We start from the raw sequence: 21985 nt of genomic DNA on the forward strand, positions 1-21985 counted from the left end.
AACTTTTGTAGTTCCCTAAAATATATAGATTTTGAAAATGTGTCTAATGAATTTTCATTCTGTATAAACGAAAAACAAAGCTCTTGAGAAAGGGGATGACCACCATATATCTAGATTTTTTTTTTCAAAATTTGTGTATGTAAGAAATGCTGAAGAGATGGAAGTTAATACAGTTAATTTCCTTTTGCTGCTTTGTTGCTTTTTATGAAAATCTTGGCTCAAAAGTATTGTGAGATTTAGTCCTGTCAGGTGTTTGTTTGTGTGTGCGTTGTGTAACGGCAACGTTCTTAAATATTTGTATTGTCACTTTAGGAGATAAGCCTCTTGTTGTTAAAAATAAATTAGAATATGTACTCATACTGTATCTTTTCTATATAGGTGCAATGCAGCCATCCTACAGACGCAGCTAATATTTACTACCAGAACAGCTACCATGCTATACCATATGGTTCTTCCTACAGCCTTCCATATACATATAGCACCTATGGAACAACAGAGTCTAAACCAATCAAGACAGATAATGCTATTGCTTTCAAACCTTCCATTAATGAGATGCCTCCTGTTACTATTGATTTGGTAAAGAAACGCCTTAAAGACAGGTAGGGCAGACCAGCTCTCTCAAACAGGCTTCTGAGACCTGTGCTATAGCTTTCTTATCCTTCAGGCACAAAACAGCCTGCTGAAGAAGTGACAGAATTGTGTCGTGGGACATTCACTAAACAGCACACATTCTACATAAGAAGACATCAGCCAGTATTCGATGTTGTCTTGGAACACGACATCCCTTATGACTGTGTGACTGCAGTCTTTGTGTTTTAAGAATGCAATATCATATTTGCACTTCTGAAACTGTTCCAAATAACTTTTAAAGAATTGGATCTTAGAGAGTCTTGTGCAAGTGTGACATAAGGCAAGATTTAATTGACTGAAAATGTATTACATATTTCTATTGTGAAATGAAAGTTTATCCAACCAATTGTGTTGAATCAGCTACAATTTTGATAGTATAATGAGATTAAGTTTATTTCAAAGACAGCAGCTATTTTTATTCAGTTGACTTGAATGATAATGTCCATTCACATCTATCCATGGAGTCTAAGAAAAGGAAAATCTAAGCTTTCTAAAATAGAAGTAATTTGTGTGTAAACATCTTGGTTTTTGCGGCTCCCAGTCGACAATATAAGTTGCTGAGTGATAGGATGGAGAATATTTGTATTAGTGAAGACTGTCTTGAGGCTGATATCTGTAATAGGTAAGAAAGGTACAGTAGAATTGTTAGGTAGATTTTTTGACACAATTGAGGGTCGATTAATAAGGTCCTTCATTTTATTTCAAAATGAGCAAAGAATTAATATGTTCTTGAAAAACACAAGTCTGGGACATCTATTTTCTGGAATAATCCTGGTACCAGTCTGACCTATTATAATTAGCTATTTTCTTCATTGATATCAGTTAAACAAATGAAAGCTTGGGATAGGTGCTCTCCTGTCCAGCCTAACAAAAGACATTATTCCATTCAGCAGTCATTTTAGTCTTTGCTGTAGCTCGATAATTCCCTTACGCTCCCAAGGTTACTCTGGGCTGGTATAGCACACTGGGCTAAATAGCTGGCTTTTAAAGCAGGCCGGCAGCATGGTTCAATTCCCGTACCAGCCTCCCCGAACAGGCGCCGGAATGTGGCGGCTAGGGGCTTTTCAGAGTAACTTCATTTGAAGCCTACTTGTGACAATAAGCGATTTTTTTTTTTTTTTTTTTTTTTTTTTTTTTTTTTTTTATATAAATTTTTTTTTTTTTTTTCCTTGGGCTTTGTTTTATTTCTTCCTGTCAGTTGATCCATGAGTACTTTGGGATCAGTTTCTACTTGATGAAAAAAAATAGAACTGGGGTGGGGGGAAAGGAGGGAGAGATTGTGTCAAAAGCCACTGCATTTATAATGAGTTTTTGTTGGAAAACAAAAATCAAAGGAAATGCATGATTGTACTCCGGATGAGTTAAGCTGCTACTTACTTCTGCTTGCTGCAGAGTGATTTTTTTTTTTCTCACGGTTTCAGTTTCTCGCTGCCCTTGAGCTTGACTCCACAGAGTGGTAATGACCTAGAATTGAAGTGTATCGGTACAAACCATTGGACCTTGTGAGCTCTTTTTATATTTTCTTAAGAGTGCAAGATATACTTCATGCTCAAATATTCAAAAATTGCCAGTGGAGCTAGAGCTCTTTGTATGTGTAAGCGCACATGCAAAGAGCCCTCATCTACCTGAGGCAGCTTGCATTACTGCTTGAGTTTGCTGACTACAAATTGGACATTTCAGCTAGCAATCTCAAGCCAGTAGTGCAGTAATACTGTAGCCTTAGAGTTGCATTTATTAATGGTGCACGCAAAGCACTTGACCACTGTGCAGTGTTTTGAAGATGAGTATATTTGTCACCACTGAGAACAAGTTCAACAGTATATAGATGCTTGGGATTATTTCTTAGTCTAACTATTAGGTTATTCACAATTCTATATCATAGAAGAGATGTAATAAAATTTGGTTAGCAGATAGATTTGATACATCAATTGTGACTGGTAATTGAGATTTTCCTATTTAGTCTTTAAGGTCAATGGTCAAAATAATTTTCATGGATTGCTGTTGTTGTTAGGTTGGATTCAATGAAAGAAGTGCACAAAACAAATCAGCAGCGGCTTGACAAACTTCATGAAGATCTGGAAAACTCATCTAAAACAATAGAAAGACTTGAAGGCATCACAGATGATAGTGGACGGTATAGATTTTTTCAAGAAATGCGAGGGTATGTCCGAGACTTGCTTGAGTGTTTCAACGAAAAGGTAAGTTGAAGTAATTGTTTGTGGACTTCCTGCTTGTAAGTAAAAAAAAAAAAAATCATTTTATGTATTAAGGGTCCTCACCACTTATACCAATATACAGAAGGAGTAAATTGACAGTAGCCCCTACCTGGTACTTGGGTACTTGACATTCCAGCCACCATCCACCAGATTCCTTTCAAAAATGTGAAAACTGCACCTTTCAGTATAACAGTGCTACAGAAAGGTAGGTGGGTTAACTTGTTTGGTGCAGTTGAATATTTTAAAGCAAGAGAAGGAATTAATGGAACAGTGAGAGTAATTCCCAGTATTAGGAAAAAATACATTATAATCCATTTCCATAATCATCCTGTGTTTTGTGAAAGTACGCAACTGCCAGGGCTCATCAATAATTCTAGGAAAGTAGTCTAAAAGTTTTGCATTTGCTAAAGCCTAATGTAATTGTCTAGGTAATTACTTAGAATGTAAGTGCTTAGCCTTTTTATTTGTGCTTCCTAACATTTTTATTCCTGAGAAAACAGTAATTGAAGGGTGTTTCACATATTTGGTGAAGTGAAATGACACAGATCAATAATGCCATGAAGGAGGTTTCCATTGAATACATCTACCACCTTCTGTTGATAATTGAATTGATTGTTCCCGAGCTGAGTTATTCAAAACAGCAAATAGATGCGTTCAGGAAAAAAAATGGCCACATTGTGGAGTGATGAACTTGGACCTTTGTCTATGGTCCACTGGGTATCGTTACTGCGGTGAAAGCAATCGCTTCCAAAAAGAGGAATTGCTTTTCCACTGGACCACGTTCGTGGTTCCGAGTAGTCAATTCGAGCCGAATTGGTGAATGGTTTGGACAGGCTTAGTGAGGATAAAATATTTGAAAATAGAGGAGAGGCATGCTCATCAAATAAAAACTATTTTACAAATCAGAAAACAAGTTAATTATGCTGGGCAACAAATGTATTCTGCTGCAACAAAGTAGGTATACTCAATTATGCTTTCAGCTTTATAGAGAAAATAATCATCCATTTTCTTGGGAAAGTATGACTTCAAAGAGAGGAAAAGTGATAAATGCTTATCATTGCTGTCACCTTTGTTTCTAGCCATTAATTTTTTCCACAGCAACATATTTTGCAGAGCTGCAGGCGATCTGATATTTTAATAACCATTCTCTAACCCCACCAAGACTGTCACAGAGCAGTTTGATTCTAGAGTTCCTGTGATTTCAGGATGAGTTTACAATACCCCCATTGAATCTTGAAAGGAATCTGGATGAGCTAAACTGAAATTAAATTCTACTTCCAAGCTGTTAGTTTTTCTAAATGAGTTTGGGTTATAGGTCATCTGCACAGTTTTTATAAAATTAATTGTCAGATGTGCAGGTGTTTATTCCGTGAATTCATTGGCAGTTTGCCTGAAAGCTGAAACCTTCATGACCTTTGCATGGGTGTGATTCTTTTCGTACTAAATTCATCTTTAAATTCCTAGCCAATAAGGAGTACCAGTTCATGAGGTAGCAAAATACTTTCTGGCATTGAAAAATTGCCACTTGCCAGATAAACTAATATAAAGTATCTCTTCTATTAAATAGTGTGGTGAGAACTCTCAATACATTTGGTGAAGGAAATGAACGTGAAATGTGATAAAAGTGGAATAGCAATAAAGCAACCAAAACATACTACTTTTTCATAATCCTTTCTTACATATCCAGAATAGTTTCTGGCACTACTTCTGGCTATATGCACACTCAGATAAAAACTTGAAGTCAAAGTGACAGGTTAAACTTTGCTTGAACTTTTATCAGGATATTCTTTGAATTTGCAACTTCCTTGGTTTGAGTTTTGCCTGGAACATTCTAGGTTGTTAGTCAAGCATGTCTGTTGGTGGTGTTCCTTGAAATCTTGTGACTAACTCCAGTAAGTGAAATTCTTAAGTTTAAACTGCTAATTTAAAAAAAATATATACATAATACATTCTTTAGAGGTAGTTATTTTTAATTTGTTGTGTGTCCAGAGTTGTGCATAAATCCACTACGAAGGAATTCAAAACAACCATTTAGTCCAAAAAAAAGTATTGTTGTTTGGTCCTAATCCCTCCCTCAGTTATACCTCTGCTGTTTGTCTCCAGGAATATCTCCTGATTCATTCCAACCTGCCCTTTTTATTTCCCAAGCTTTTATACCCTTGTTTAAAGCAGTGTACAATTTATCTTAATGTACATTGTCAATCTACTTTACAATCTTGAAAACCGTAGGTCACCTTGGGAGTGTATAATTGACTAAGAAAGTGAATAGAGAGTGGTGACCATTTAATTTCCCTGCAAATATTGTGAAGCAAAACTGTCTAATACATTCTTTTGGTCGAAGCGTGCAATTGGCGAATGTTTTTGAGCCTCTCAAATTGCTAGTTACTCTATCCTTTTTCATGCCATTAGAAAGAGTATACTATTCAAATTAGTATGCATATTTTTCTTTCCAAATGTTAAAATATTGAGCCCAAAGTACATTTTAAATGGAAACTTTAATGTAGTTAAGTACTTTCCTCGATACATTTCACATCTTTTTTCCAATCCAAAGACACACATCTAGACTGACATTTTAGTGTGGCCATTCTTGGAGGATGATTGTGGTGGTTAACTCTGTTAAGCATCGCCTGGTGTGACTAGAGCCCCACTCTAGCATGGTCGTCTCTGCCATATTTGCTTTAGAGGAAACGGTGGGCTGAAAAGGTGCATAGTTCTCTGACTTCTGCTTTCCCTAGCCAGTTGAGGTTTTAGTTTCAGCTTGCCTTTCCCAATGCCCTTCCAGTCGGTTTGTTTCTTGGTGCAATGGATTCTATCCACCTGTTGAGCAGTGATCCCAAGCACAGATTGACTGTCGGGTTCAGCACCTTGCGATTTGGGGCTGTCTGACTTGAGGTGAGCAGTGGCTGAAAAGTGGGGCACAATGGTCTCTCCAATCGTCAGTGACAACCCATAGCACCCATTCTCCACGTCAGCCAGGTTGAGTTTAACACTTATAACTGCTGTCTCCTGTGTTATTTTATCACTAGTGAAAGTAGAGTGACCCCCTCCTCGCAAGCCTGGGAAGAATATATGAAGACCCTGAGTTGCACAAATGTCAGGGTCCTCTCGACCTCCCAGTTGAGTCCAATGGGATGCAAAGCACTATGTTTGGCACTGGCTTAGTTGCTGGAGCTTCTGGAAAAATAGCATATTTCAAGACTAGTCTGCCATTGGTCTGGATTCCAGATTTTCTGGTGTTTGCTCCCTTAGCCTTCAACTCTCCCAAGATATCCATCTGGCAGTGGAGCTATTTGTCCACAGCTGGGAGTTTAGTTCATGAGTGTCAGTGTGTGTCCACATGCTGGTGCACGAAGGGACCCAGCTTCTGTGTTTGATCACAAGGAGGCACAACTGAGGAGTTGCTGAAGTCGAGATTGTAGTGACAGGGAGAGACTTACACATTTGACTCTTTTGCATTTCTGCTAGCCAGTGATGTAGGCTGAAAATGAGAAGCAAACTGGCACACAAGTGGAATGCGTGCTAACTTGCTTCACCTACACACTAGAAGTGTCACATTGATTTGTTAGAGACACGTACACACACTGTCGCATCAGAAGGTACTACCTTTCAAAGCTGTTAAAACAGAGCCCAATCTATTCTCTTGGGTAAAGAATTTGGTAAACTGAATCTATGACACTGTTTGGAAAACGTGCGGGAGGGTTCTAGTGTCCTGACTAATGTTGACCCCTCAGTCAACACCATTTAAACATATTATCTGATCATTTATGTCAGTGCTGATTGTGGTACCTGGCTTTACACAAATTGGCCACCGTGTTCTTCATTACAAAAATAATTTGTTGTGAAGTACTTTGGGGCGGTACTGAGAATGTGAATATGCTATATAAATACAAGTTCTTCAATACAGTTCAAAATGTCTTGAAGAAGGGTTCTCATTTTAGTTGCTATTCTGTAATAGATGGACTATGTTAACTTTGCTCCCTTTGGAGTTTGCCAATTTATAATGGACATTGTTTACTCTTATCCGAATACTTATCATATTTTACCACATTCTCCATAACTCAACTGTCATCCATTGTTTTTAAATTCTTAAGATGACGTTTTGAAACTGCAGAGGATAGTGTTACCTTAATCTTTCCCTGAAACCTAAGAAATGCAGATACCTATCTTGAGAACCCAGTATATTAATAAAATAAACCATTGAGCGTACACATTCTGCAGTATGATTTACTTTACCATTGGATGACACTATGCTATAAATTCTGAACCAAAATGCAGCACTATTTTGATTGGACAAAGTAACCAAGAGTTATATAATTGTTAGAAACTTTCAAGTGTTCCATTTGAGAGTAAATACCAACCAGCAAACTGGCAACTAAATTGAAATCCATATGATATGTTTTAGAAGATGGAACGGTTACTGCTCATGTCTTACTCTAACCTTAATTATGACAGGAAGAAACCAAACATGTTAAACTAATGTGGGCTAGTGACATGAATGGCAATTTTTTTTGCAGGGTTGCAAAATAATATGGGTTTTAGAATTACTTCACTTAATTTATTTAAAAACAAAAGGTTTCCTACCGGTTTGGGTTTTCGCTGAGGAGGTTTGAACTTGTATCTCCAGAATGACCACTGGCCTTTGTCGCGCAGTGCTGTATTGCTGGACTAATTAACATAAAAGAATATTTATAGCATTTACTTTATAGTTTATAGTTATAGCATTTACTTTTTTTCTTAGTAATGTGACTCTTGTGCATAAATAATAAACTATAGCTGCAGATTAAAAGTAATTGATCACCCTGATACAAGTGACTACACTTCAAAAGCAATTCATTGGTTGTAGATGTGAATGGCACTAAATCAATGTAAGTTTGTTGTTTCCAGGACCGTTTCAGGTTATAAGTAATAGCAATATCAAAAAATTATGTTAATTAATACTGTTGGGCAGCCCAGTAAACAAAGTATTGTGAAAGTTAATTTGACAGATGACATTCTTCCTTATTCATTCAACAGCATGTGCAAATAGAATTTGCTAATGGCCCATCAAGGAATTGGAGGAGAGGTTGAGAGAGAGAAGAAATTAAAGGTTTTTTATAGGCATTTTTACAAGTCCATTTTTTCCTGAAATTCAGTAATGTTTACCATTTGGTCATCACATTGTACCTGCACCAGCCACTCTATCTCGTGAATGAGACAAAAGGAAATAGTTCTCATCTTCATCCGTGTCGGAGAGATTGAAGGATAATTGCAACATGCACCCATTGACTAGAAAGAAACATCCTATCCAATAGTCTATACGTGGAAATTTATTCTCATTATTTTCATGAGAAAAGAATGCTCACCTCGCTCCCCATTTTTTTGCTGCCTTTAACAAAATTATTTCCCCTTTGACTGGAGAGAGAGTGTGGCAGAAAATTAACCCACGTAAAGATACTTTGGGGAGCTCTCGGTGCCTTCATTTTCAATATCTGTCCTCCACCCTAAAGCTACATTTTGTATTAATTTACTTGTCATCTTAACTTTGAGAAAGATTTTTTAAAGTCTAAACTCTCCTTTTAAAAAAAATAGACAGCAGGATTACTTTGTTCCTCTCCTCAAGGCCACAATGCTGCAATCCTCAATCATGCAGCTAAATAGTTTTCTACCTTGATATTTTTCTTTGTTCATCTAAAACTAAACTGATGAACTAGCAAGCTTGCAGCATTGAAAGAGTGCTAGCTTTATAAACTGTCCTGTGGGAAAAATTAAGCTTTTCTCCAGATCTTCACAAGCAATGCAGTATTATTTTTCTGTATTCACAGAATTTATTTATACTGTTAGCTAATATTTTTGCTGAGGGATAGTGAGCCATGCTTCACAGTGCTGTCCACAATTGGAGCAATCAGATCAATTTTTTAAATTTCCTGTTTATATTATCTGGAAGATCATATTATACAGGATGAATTGCTTACATCATTCAACATGCTGCATAATTGGTCGTGAATTTAGTGTGGTTTTGCAGTCGTCTGCAATGTTGTAGCGAAGTCGTACATGCTTCATTCCAAGTACAGCACTATCTTTTCTGTCTGCAGTATTTACCCGAAAGTTGAAATTTGTCTCTAATTGATATATTTTGAAAGACCGCACTTCCTTTTGGTTAAAGTCAAATGAAGATTGCAATATTGGATTGACAAAAGATTCTCGGTTGAGTGATGTGATTCATTTTGTCACAATGTACAGTCAGTGTAACAATGGGAAGTCATACCTTGAGCTGAATAGTTTGAAGCAAAAGCTTCAGCACAATCAGTTTCACACACTGCCATTAGACTACTTACTGGCAGTGATCTGTATCAATTTGCTTTCTATGCTCTGAAGGAGCTGGATAGTGTATTGTCATTTGGAAATCAGTGCAATGGATTAGAATTCGAAGTTATAAGAAACTCTTTAACAGGGGGTGTACGATGTTTATTTATTGCAATGGGGTTTTGTTTTATTGTGATAGGTAAGGGTGATAAATTTATGGCAGTTTTCACATTTTTCAGTTTTATATTTATATCTTGTAAGTTTGTGATGGGTTATATAACATGTAGATTTAAAGGGGAAATCTGAAATAAAATACTGGAAAATTTCAAAGGGGCATGTCAGCATTTGAAAAGTGGAAATATTGATTAGCATTTGGGTAAAAGCTTCATTGTGCCAGGAAGCCCACATTAACCATTTGACAGGAGTTTATGGCAGGCTCTGGTTTAAGTTGCACAAGCTTTGTGTAAATTTCACCATGTTGACAATATTCATAAGCAAAATACTTTCACCTAGTGATTGAAAATGGGTGAAAAAGCAGAGACAAAAAACTTAAGAGAACCAAGTTATCAGTAGATAATGACCTTGAATCTGCCATGCACCAGCTGCTGAAACAGCGGGCTGCCCGCTTTAGAGGAGAACTGGCATTTTCTCTAAATTTACACTGCTCAAGAGGATCTGCACTTGAGGCACTTATTGCCATAAATAAGGAAAGATACTTCATCTATAAAATGTAGAAACTATAAACACATATTTATTTCTTGTATATCACTAGTCATTGTGGCAGTAGAATTTGGAAGTCTATTTTTAAATAGCCAAGAATAAACACGGGTAAAAAATGTTTCTTCTTCATGTAGAAGATCTGCATAACTCAGACTAAAATACTCTACTGGATTTTTAATTTTCTAAACAATCATTTATAATCGAAAATATTAGAATTTTGTTTAAATGGCCAAACCTGGAAGATACTTGTTAAATTACTTTCCACTGAGAAAATTTCCATTTCCACTCCGTTTTCAGCTTTTACATTGTAGCTCAGCATAAACACTGCTTAAATGTTTTTGTTTAATCATGCTATACTTTACAGTAATGCAGAAAATACGATGTTGGTTTAAACTAAAGAGCCAGGGTACATGACTGCTGGTGTGTATAGGTTCTTCTGGAATATTGTGTGGCGGCCAGAAATTCAAGATGAGAAGATTCACTCTATTTTGGGGGGTTTTTTTTGCTTTGATTTTGGATTCATTTTACTGTTTTTTTGTTAACGGTATTGGTGACCGAACTGAAATAACCATTTTGTCCACTTACTGAAGTTTCCAGTTATACCTTAAAAATATAACTTACCATTAACTTTCCAGATACATTTGGCTAAATATTGTGTAGTGGACTTAAAATATTGGAATTATTTCAGTCAGAAAATGTGTAACTACAATAACTTTGTTCCATTTCTCATCACTTTGGCCACTGTAGTTGAAGATTTGCAAGAACTAGCACAAATTTAAAACTGTACCCATGGTATAACTAGCGCAGGCCAGGGCCTATTATAAAGGGCCTAGGTATTACGTAGTGTGTTATATTTTTCAGGTACCCCTGGTTAATGACCTTGAATCTGCCATGCACCAGCTGCTGAAACAGCGGGCTGCCCGGTTTGTCCAGAGACGGCAAGATGATATTAAAGATGAATCATCGGAATATTCAAGCCATTCAAGTCAGTCCATCTTGAAGGTTTTTATTTTTCATTGAACAGCCTTGTTCATTGTAATACATTAGATTAATAAAAATGCATATTAATCCAGCATACAAGACTGGCTTGAAGTTACCAAGGGACTAGTTTGATACCATTTCTTATTTAAAAAAATATTTAGTACAGATAGGGTAAGTGCAACAAAATTCAGAGGATCTAAGGTGTCCCAATTATATGGTGAAATGTTGATTGGAAACTTGTCTTACTATTATGTGAAAGGTAACTTCGGCTCTAGTTTTGGATTAGACACAGATAGTAAACTGACAACATCGTCAGTATACTTTTGAAAACAATTTATTCAGCTAGAAAGGAATAGTTTTAAAATTTGTTTTGATTTATGGTTTTCACTGAGGGTTCATTTCACCCTTCAATTATTCCCTGTTTTGTCAGGTAATGATTTGAACAAAAAGAAACTCTTAGAGGAGCGTAACGGCTTTCTGAGGCTTGCACAAACAGCTGCTTTTACCAGCTGATCTCCTTCAGCACAGAAACATCACAATACAAAGAATCCTTCCCTTTGCTTATTTTAATACGCTCTTTATGTAGTGCCGCACTTCAGTGTGAAATATCAAATCTGGTAATTGGTGTTTCAGCTGAGGGAAAAGATTGCTCCTGCTTTGGATTTTCCAAGTGTCATAAAGCTGATCTCTCAACAAAATCTTTGATAAGAGATCTTTGCTTATTTCATAACACTTCCTAATTTTGAATACTCATAAGATGCGTACACATTAAATTGTTAGAACATTGCACCATTGCCTGTGAAATTGTGTATTTCCGAGAATTAAATTGTTTTAATTTTTAACAACGAATGCATTTTTTTTACAAATATAGTTTTACTCTTCCTTTCTCCTCACTTACCTCCAATCACTTTAACTTCACTGGTAGTTGTATTAGTTCTTACTCAACCTGACTCAGTTTACGAGCTCCTAATGGTGTAGGTCTCAGTAGGCTTAAATTCTGTGGTCAATGAAAATTGAACTTAATTGTTAATTGATACTACTTTGAGAAAGCTTTTGGTAATTTTGTCCACTTTATATTTGCAGGTAAAACCGTTATGGCCCCAAGTCTGGATTCATTTGGTCGTGATCGTGCTTTGTATCAAGAAAATGCCAAACAACGAAGGATTGCAGAGAGAGAGGCTCGTAGGTATGATTGCCTGTTTAAAGCCACCCATTCTACATTTTAAAACGGCATGTTTGACATGCAGTACTGAAGGATTGGATAAAACACCAAGTAAATATTGTGAAGACTAGTGGATCATTGCTGAGACATCACCTATTTCCAATCTATAATTGATGACTTGGATGATTGTATGCCAGATTTTCTGATATGAAATGGGTGGGATAACATGTTGTGAGGAGGATACAGGGTCTGCAAAGGTTCCAAAATAAGGCATCTCCCATTTAAGATGGAGATGAGGAATTTCTTCTCTGAGGATCATTGCTGTTTTGAATTCTCTTGCCAGTGAGCAGTGGAGGCTGGGTCATTGAATATATTCAAGGCTGAGTTAGACTGATTTTTGATTCACAAGGGAGTTGAGCGTTATGGGGTCAGGTAGGAAAGTGGGGTGAAGACCACAATCAGATCGGCCATGATCTTATTGAACGATGGAGCAGGCTTGAAGGACCAAATAGCCTACTCTCGCTCCCATTTCTTCGGGCCTTATGAAGCTGTAGTCTTCAGTCCTTGTGCAAACTCCATTCCACAGTCACTGAGTCCAGCCTGGCAGCTGTCTGAGATCAAACCTTGGTGGCATATTTGACCTTAAAGGCACAAACATGTGATCAAGATGTCAATTCTTTCCTCCTGCTTTACATCACCTGACTCTGTTCCAACCTTCCAGCTCATCTTCTGCTGAAACCTTCATCCATGCCTTAGTTACCTCTAGATTTGATCATTCCAACACACCCCTGAACCAGAGCCTCATATTTTGTTTTATTAATTTACGGGATGTGAGCATTGCTGGTTAGGCCAGCAGTTATTGCCCTTGAAATGGTGGTGAGCTGCCTTCTTGAACCACTGGTGTCGATTATATCCTCTGTAAAGTTAGGGTCATCTAAAACTCTGCTGCCCATTTCCTAACTCTCATTAAATCCTGTTGGCCACCAGCCCTTTGCTCACCTAACATACATTGGTTTTTGTTTAAGCAATGTTTCCATTTTAAAATCCTCATCCTTGTTTTCAAATCCCTCCATGGCCTCGCCCCTTGCTAACTATTTGATTTTCTCTAGCCCTGCGACTCTTTGATATATCTGCGCTCATACAATTCTGGCCTGTTTAGCAGCAGTGATTTTAACCACTGCGTTATTGGCAGTTGTTTCTTCAAAAGCCAACGGCATAAGCTCTGGAATTCTCTCCCTTGAGACTCTTTGCTTCTCTACGGCCTTTTTCTCCTTTACGACCCTTCTAGAGCAAGCTTTTGATCATCTGCCCTAATATCTCCTTATGTATCTCGGTATCAAATTTTGTTTGATAGCAGCCCTGTGAAACACCTTGAGATATTTTTACTATGTATAGGTGCTATATAAATACAAGTTATTCTTGCCATTGGGAGGAAGCTGCATCATTTATTCCTCTATCCTGCCAGTCATTTTGTACCTTATTTGTATCATGTTCATGTGCTCTTTCAGTTGTAACTCAAATTAAATGAGAGCATTAACAAACATATTTGGTGTTTGTTAGCAAAAAGTATCAAAGACATTTTGCGGAGGTGTAGAAAAGTATCTAAATGACTTAAGATTCTGCATCTAATCTATCGTTCGGAGCAAATCAAAGAAATATGGAATATTTAGGAATTTAATAAATGGGTGAGGTATGTATATTTTTGTGACTTTCTAAAGCTGTAGAAGAAAAATGGATGTGAAAACTGTCCTGATGAAAATGCCATGTTTTAACTGTGGATTCTAATTAATTAGAGCACGTCGAAGATTGGCCAGAGAACAAGCAGGAAAGATGGCTGAACACCATGAAGGACTGTCAAGTGATGATGAAGAAACGTCCACAGATATCAATAGCTTTAATATAGAAAATGGTATGCCTATTGCAAGATACACTGAAATGGCACACTCAGTTGCAAAATCAAGGAAGGAGATGCTTTGACAACTGTAAATTTTAGTATGTGGCTGAAAGTATATCCTGTGGGAAAATTCTCTTTTTCACATTAGAAAGTGATCTGGTTCATTAAAGTCCTTTGGGGAGGGAAGCCTGCCATCCTTATCTGGACTGGCCTGGCCTATATGTGACTCCAGATCCACAGCAATGTCTTAACTGTCTCAGTTCAAGGGCAATTAAGGATGGGCAATAAATGCTGGCCAGCCAGCGATGCCCACATCCAAATAAAAACTACATACTGCAATGGATCAATTTGTGTCTGTTTTGACCCCACGATTTCTCATTGTTTACGATCAACATTCTGAATTGGAATGCCACCATGCTTCTACTGCCAGTAACTGCTACAGAGATTTAACAAATTCTATCCTCTTTCATTTCCTGGATGTGACCAACTCCTGATTCTTAAATTGGTAATTTGGAAACATTGGAAAACCCTTGTTTTAAATATCATTTGTCCTCTCTTTTCACAATACATTTTGTTTACAATAACAGTGAGGTTGAAATTAGATGGAAAAAATGCACTCTTAAACAGTGTTGTGTGTGTATAAATACACGTAAAAATGAAGCCGCTATTTTTGAATGAACAGTTAAAAGGCTGAAATCTTTTGTAGATCGAATTGTCAACGAATCAAGAAAAGTATTTGAAGATGTTTTGGATGATTTCTGCACACTTGACTGCATCAAGACTCGATTTGAAGTCTGGCGTCAAATTTATTACACGCATTATAAAGATGCATATATTGGTCTATGCCTTCCAAAACTGCTTAATCCACTTGTTCGGTTACAACTCATAAAATGGAATCCTTTTGAGGTGAGAACTGGAGGTTACTTAAAAAAACTATATGTCTATGGCTGAGGTGCCTTGAATTTATTGAAGCTTTATATAGTGCCTTGACTTTGTGAAAGTGACTTTCCCAATTGAAAACCCCCAAACTTGACTTTCCCACCAGAGGGATAAAAAGTTGCTTTGTTAATCACCTGGATTGTTTGTTATCATGTGGATGGTTAGAGAGTAGCAGTGGCAGAGAACAGATGGCCTACACATGATTAGGAAATACTAGGCCGCTGATGAGGAATAGAGTGAAATGGGTATTCTGTGGATAATTTTATTCTTCTGAAAATATGTTTATAAATAAATGTACTGTTAATTGAAAGAGATAGGGGAGGCAGTGATGTAGTAGCATCCGATTCTGTGGCGCAAAGGGCTTGCTTGATCGGCTGATAACTGAAAGGTTGGTAGTTCGAGACCATCGAAGGATGGACTGCTCTCCCACCTTAAGTGTTCATTCCCTCTTGTATTCGAGTTTACATATAAAACGTAGTCACTAGGCTAATAATCCAGAGACTTGGGGGACCCAAGTTTGAATCCCACCAGGGCAGATGTTGAAATTTGAATTCAATAAAAATCTGGATTTCTGGACTATGAAACCATTGTCGATTGTTGTAAAACCACATCTGGTTTACTTTTTTTTTAGGGAAGGAAATCTGTCCTCACCTGGCCTGGCCTACATGTGACTCCAGATTCCCAGCAGTGTGGTTGACTCTTAACTGCCCTCTGAAATAACTGAGCAAGCCACTCAGCTCAGGGCAGTTAGGGATGGGCAATAAATGCTGGCCCAGTAATCAATGCCAACATCCCATGAACAAATTTTTAAAAGATCTTTCCTTTGATAAGGCGACCAAAACTGTTCATGATATTCAAGATGTGGTCTAACTAGTGCCTTGTGTAGTTTTTTAAATTTTTATACTCCATCCCCTTTAAAATAAAACCCAACATTAATTTACCTTCCCCATTCGTTTACCTTTCCTATTACCTGCTGAGCGTGCATGCTAGTTTTTAGTGGTTTATACCCGAGTATCCCAAAATCCCTCTGTGCTGCAGCTTTCTGCATTCTTTCTCCATTAAAATAATATTTAGCTCCTTTATTCTTCCTACCAAAGTGCAGATCATCACGTTTTCCTCCATTATATTCCACCTGCCACGTTTTGCCCCTCATTACATCGACTGGTTCCCCTTCATCTATCCCCACTTAAAAGAATTCTAATAAATTTGTTGGGCATGATTTCCCCTTCATGAAACCATTCTGACTCTGTTTAATTATGTTATGCATTTCTAAATGTTCTACTATTACATCCTTTTTGGTGGACTAAGATTTTCCCAACGACAAATGTCAAATTAACTGGCCGACAATTAGCTGCTTTTTGTTTCCCTTTTTGAATAATAATCTAGCTCATGACATGTCAACCTGATTTGATTGATCATTGAATTCTTTTATAGAAACTGTCCACTGGAAGTCCAGTTTCTATATCACTATTTGTAAATGCAAACCTTATCGCAATCCCATCATATTTTCTGTTGTAAAGTGAAAAATAACCTTTACATCAGGCGTGGCCTGGGTAAAAATTATTCACTTTAAGGTGCAAATCTCATCAGTTAAGATTTTTGGGCACAGAAATAAAGATTAATGACACTATTTTGCAACTTATTTGTCTATTAACTGTGGTAGATAAATACACATTGCATAAATCATTTTGTGCATTTTTCTAATAGCCTAATTGTCGTGACTTTGAAAGTATGCTCTGGTTCGAATCTTTACTATTTTATGGATGTGAAGAGGGGCAAGATCCACAGATGGATGATGTTGACACATACCTGTTGCCTGCAATTGTAGAAAAAGTGGTTTTACCAAAACTGACAGGTAATCAAAGTTTTAACATTTTAGGCCCGTTGGTAGAATGCATTCAACAAATAAAACCTCTAATTTGTTCCACATTTCCTCATTTCAATGCTATTGTGTATAATTTATTGATCTGTATCCAGCTGCTTATTAAGGTAACTGCTATTATCAAATTACAAAAATCTTTGCAAATTCAATTTCTCATTGTATTTTACTGCCGTATGTGTTGCATAATAACAGGTCAGGAAATGTGAACTGTTTTGGATGGCAGAGATGCAACTTTTTAAATCAAGAAATGGTGAGATAAAAAAATGTAATTGGTTGATTTTAAAGAGATACTGATTGCAAGACTCCCTCTGAAGCTGAATTTGGCATTGCAAGTAATTGCCTTACAAAGTTGCACAGTATAAATATGGAATTATTACTAAAGTAATCAACTGGAATGGTGACTGAAAATAAAATTGTCCCTCTGTTACTTAATCGGTTATGTTTAAAATAAAGTGATCTTGACTTTTCTCACTGTTTCAAATAAACTTTCAAATAAATAAGATGTGTTAGAAATTTTGAGAACCCTGAGGATAGATAAGTCCCCCTGGGCCTGATGGGATATATCCTAGGATTCTTTGGGAGGCGAGGGATGAGATTGCAGAGCCTTTGGCTTTGATCTTTATATCCTCACTGTCTACAGGAATAGTGCCAGAAGACTGGAGAGAGGCGAATGTTGTCCCCTTGTTCAAGAAAGGGAATAGGTATAACCCTGGGAATTATAGGCCGGTTAGGCTCCACTCGGTCATAGGTAAATTATTGGAAAGGGTCCTGAGGGATAGGATTTATGATCATTTGGAAAGATACAGCTTAATCCAGGATAGTCAGCATGGATTTGTGAGGGGTAAGTCTTGCCTCACAAGTTTGATTGTATTCTTTGAGGAGGTAACTAAGTACATAGATGAAGGTAGAGCAGTTGATGTCGTATACATGGATTTTAGTAAGGCGTTTGATAAGGTGCCCCATGGTCAGCTCATCAGAAAGTAAGGAGGCATGGCATAGAGGATTATTTGGCCGATTGGATCAGTAACTGCGGCGGGTGTATGTGCTAAATGAGCCAACGTTGTATATACTTGAACAAGGGCAGAGAGGGGACTTTCACTTGCAATGATGGTTCTTTGGAGCTTGGGTGTGTATGCGGGGTTTGTGTGCTAAAGGGGATTTCTTGGTTTTCCTGGGGCCGGGCAAGGGGGAAAGAGACCTGGGCGGGGGCCTCCACGCTGGCTGGTTTAAACCTGCCAGTGAACGGGAGTGAGGTGGGGGGAGGGGCTGCGGCCATCGGAGCCTGGCAGACTAAGTCCCGATGAGTCTAGCCGGGGTGGAAAGATAGGAGAAGGAACAGTGGTTGGGGGGAGGACTTTTGTAAGAGGAAGTGGAGGGGTGCGGGGGGGGGGGGCTTGCAATGCATGGGTGTCATCTACGGTACTCTTTCAGAGATTGGATGGCATTGAATGTTAGAGGGGAGGGATGGGAGGGACTCTATAGGTTAATGGTGACCATGGGCGATTCCTAATTCCTTTCTCTCTTATTTCTCCTTTGTTTGTCCCACCGTGGGAGGGTTTGTTCTATTTGATGCTTATATTGTCAGGTGGGACGTTGCTTGGGGTGGTAGGAGGATGGGATCGTTGTTGTTGATAAGGAAATTGACTTTGTTTTTGTTACCATTTACTGCTTGTGGGTGGGGTGTAAATTCTGGAGAAAATGTGAAAATGGAGAATAAAAATATTTTACAAAAAAAAAGGTATTCGCGGATCGACTTTTTCGTGGTGGGGAAGGCTTTGTTGGCTGGGGTTAAGGGGTCGAAATACTCTGCAATTGCAGTGTCAGCTCATGCTCTGCATTGGGTTGATATGGTGCTGGAGAAGGGGGTAACGCATAGGCCGGGGTGGAAATTAGATGTGGGACTTTTGGGGGACCAAGTATTCTGCGACAAAATTGAAAAGGTAATTAGGGAATATGTAGGTTTCAACTGTACGGGTGAGGTGTCGAAGGCGGTCGTCTGGGAGGCTCTAAATGCAGTGGTGAGGGGGAGGTGATTTTGTTTAAGGCCAGGGTGGACAAAGGAGAGGTTGGAGTGGCAGAGGGTAATAGATGAGATGTTGGAGGTAGATAGGAGTTATGCAGAGGATGGGGACCCAGCAAAGCTGGAAAAGAAAAAGGAACTACAGGCGATCTTTGACCAACTTATGTACCAGGAAGGTGGTGCGCCAACTAAGACAAGCAAGGGGTGCAGTTTACGAACATGGAGATAAGGCATATGTTAGCAGGTCAGCTCCGGAGGGAAGCAGCGCAATGGAAATTGTGCAGGTGAGGGATAGGGCAGGGAAGTTGGTGGTGGCTCCGGATCTGATTAACAAAGTTTTTGAGGAATCTTATGAGAGGTTGTGCAGTTCAGATCCACCTGGGGGAGACCGTGAGATGCAGGAATTTCTAGATGGGTTGGAGTACCCGAGGTTAGGGGAGGGGGACAGGGCATTAGAAGGAGCGATAGTGAAGCACGAGATAAAGGATGCTGTTGGGAGGATGCAGTCGGGGAAGGTGGCAGGGCTGGGTGGGTTTCCGGTGGAATATTATAAAAAATCCAAGGATAAGCTGGCACCCCTGATGGTGGGGATGTTTGAAGAGGCGATAGGGAAGGGGTTGTTGCCACAAACTTTGGGGCAGGCATCGATTTCCCTGTTGCTAAAAAAGATAAGGATCCAACGAAGTATGGGTCGTATAGGCCCATATCGCTTCTGAATGTGGACGCAAAAGTATTGGCGAAGGTACTGGCGGGTAGGCTGGAGGAGTGCCTCCCGAAGGTGATAGGTGAAGATCAAACGGGGTTCATGAAAGGGAGGCAGTTCTTTTCAAACATTAGAAGGGTATTGAATGTCGTTATGGCACCGGCAGAGGGGAAGGAAACAGGTGGTTGTGGCATTGGACGCTGAGAAGGCGTTCGACTGGGTAGAATGGGGCTACTTGATGGCAGTTCTGGAGCGGTTTGGGATTGGACGACGATTTGTGAACTGGGTAAAGCTATTATATAAGGAGCCGAGGGCGAGTGTCCGCACAAACATCAGCTCGAGATACTTTTCTCTCCACCGTGGGATTAGGCAGGAATGTCCTATGTCCCCCCCCTGCTGTTTGCACTCGCGATTGAGCCGTTGGCCATCGCATTAAGAAGTTCGGGGGTATGGAAAGGAATAGTGCAGGGGGGAATTGAGCATAGGGTGTCCTTGTATGTTATACGTGACTTGCTGTTATACGTGTCGGAACCGAGTGTGTCGATAGGAGGAATATTGGAGCTGCTTCGAGTGTTTGGGTCTTTCTCTGGATGCAAACTAAATCTCAACAAGAGTGAGTATTTTGTGGTGTCTCGGCCAGGGGTGGGGGGGCTGCCATTCCGTAGGACAGGGACTCACTTTAGGTACCTGGGGGTGCAGGTTACCGGGAGTGGGGGAGCTCCGCAGATACAACATTTCTAGTTTGGTGGGGAGAGTGAAAGCTGATCTGGCAAGGTGGGACAGTCTCCCTCTGTCACAGGCGGGTTGGATACAGGTTAAAATGAAAGTGTTGCCGCGATTTCTGTTTATTTTTCAATGCCTGACGATTTTCCTGCTAAAGGCTTTTTTCAGACAGATTGAGGGAAGGATATGGGGAGGGAAGGTGGCCAGAGTTAGAAAGGTGCTACGACAGAGGGGAAGGCAGGCAGGGGGTTTGGGTCTTCCGAACCTGATGTATTACTAGGCGGCGAATGTGGAGAAGGTGCGGAGCTGGGTCAGAGGGGTTGATTCCCAGTGGGTCAGAATGGAGGAGAGTTTGTGCAGGGGGTCGGGATTGAAAGCACTAGCAACAGCGCCTGATAGCCCCGGGGAAGTACTCGGAGTCCGGTAATAATAGCTTCATTGAGAATTTGGAGGCAGTTTCGCCAACACTTCGGGTTGGGGGCAGGGTCAAGGGAAATGCCGATTCGGGGGAACCACAGATTTGAGCCAGGGAGGTGGGATGGAATTTTTTGGAAATGGGAGGAGAAGGGGATTACGACACTGAAAGATTTGTTTCTTAGGGGTCGGTTTGCAGGATTGAAGGAGCTGGAAGGGAAGTATGGGCTGGAGCAGGGGGAAATGTTTAGATGCATGCAGGTTCAAGATTTTGCCAGAAAGGAGATACAGAACTTCCCGGAGGAGCTGGCCTCCACATTGCTGGAGGAGGTGCTGACGACAGGGGGACTGGAGAAGGGGGTAGTGTCAGCGGTTTACGGAGCTATTTTGGAAGAGGAGAAGGCACCACTGGAAGAGATCAAAGCAAAGTGGGAGGAAGAGTTGGAAGGGGATATGGAGGAGGGGTTCTGGTGTGAGGTGCTCCGGAGAGTGAATGCCTCCACCTCGTGCGTGAGGTTGGGGCTGATACAGCTGAAGGTGGTATACAGAGCACACCTCACGAGGGCGAGGATGAGCCGATTCTTTGAAGGAGTAGAAGATGTGTGTGAACGTTGCGAGGGGGGGGGCCCGCGAATCAGGTTCATATGTTTTGGTCCTGTCCAAAGCAAAAGGATTACTGGAAGGAGGTTTTTAGGGTAATTTCTAAAGTGGTGCACGTGAAACTGGACCCGGGCCCCCGGGTGGCCATATTCGGGGTGTCGGACCAGCCAGGGTTGGAAACTGGTGCGGAGGCAGATGTTGTAGCCTTCGCCTCGTTGATCGCCCGAAGGCGGATCCTGATGGGATGGAGGGCAGCCTCTCCACCTTGTGCCCTGGCGTGGCGGGGGACCTGTTGGAATTCTTGACTCTTGAGAAGGTTAAGTTTGAACTGAGGGGAAGGATGGAGGGGTTCTACAATTCATGGGCATTATTCATCGTGCACTTTCAAGAATTGGATAACATCGAACATTAGTTGGGGGTGGGGGTGGGGGAGGGGTGGGGTGGGGTGGTGGGTGGGGGGGGGGGGGAGATGAGTGGGAGGGTTGGGGGGAGGGGCGGTGCGTGTTGATGGTCACTATGGGTGATTCCTGATTCCTTTCTGTTTGTTTACGTGAACATGCGGGCTACTGTTTGGGGTTTGGTGGGAGGATGGGATCATTGTTATTTATATGGGGAATGACATATTTGTTACCGATTATTGTTTATTGTTGGTTGTAAATTTGGGAGAAAATGTGAAAAAGGAGAATAAAGAAATTTGTTTTAAAAAAAAAAAAAGACAGAGGTTGGTGGTAGATGGTAAATTTTCATCCTGGAGCCCAGTCACCAGTGGTGTACCACAGGGATCAGTGCTGGGTCCTCTGCTATTTGTGATTTTTACCA

General features: G+C 39.8%; 1 protein-coding gene across 2 annotated transcripts in view; it reads left to right on the forward strand.

Annotated features, from left to right (window-relative positions):
- paxbp1 (PAX3 and PAX7 binding protein 1) overlaps nucleotides 1-21985 on the forward strand; it is a 57859-nt gene that overhangs the window by 17458 nt on the left and 18416 nt on the right. For both annotated transcript variants that reach the window (XM_072513414.1, XM_072513415.1), the window contains exons 6-12: nucleotides 379-599; nucleotides 2642-2828; nucleotides 10710-10833; nucleotides 11913-12015; nucleotides 13785-13900; nucleotides 14592-14791; nucleotides 16532-16679. In XM_072513414.1, the coding sequence (XP_072369515.1) occupies nucleotides 379-599; nucleotides 2642-2828; nucleotides 10710-10833; nucleotides 11913-12015; nucleotides 13785-13900; nucleotides 14592-14791; nucleotides 16532-16679 (1099 nt within the window). The remainder of the gene's footprint in view (nucleotides 1-378; nucleotides 600-2641; nucleotides 2829-10709; nucleotides 10834-11912; nucleotides 12016-13784; nucleotides 13901-14591; nucleotides 14792-16531; nucleotides 16680-21985) is intronic.

The sequence above is a fragment of the Scyliorhinus torazame genome, chromosome 8 (genome assembly GCF_047496885.1).
Source record: "Scyliorhinus torazame isolate Kashiwa2021f chromosome 8, sScyTor2.1, whole genome shotgun sequence".
In the NCBI taxonomy this organism is placed as follows: Eukaryota; Metazoa; Chordata; class Chondrichthyes; order Carcharhiniformes; family Scyliorhinidae; genus Scyliorhinus; species Scyliorhinus torazame.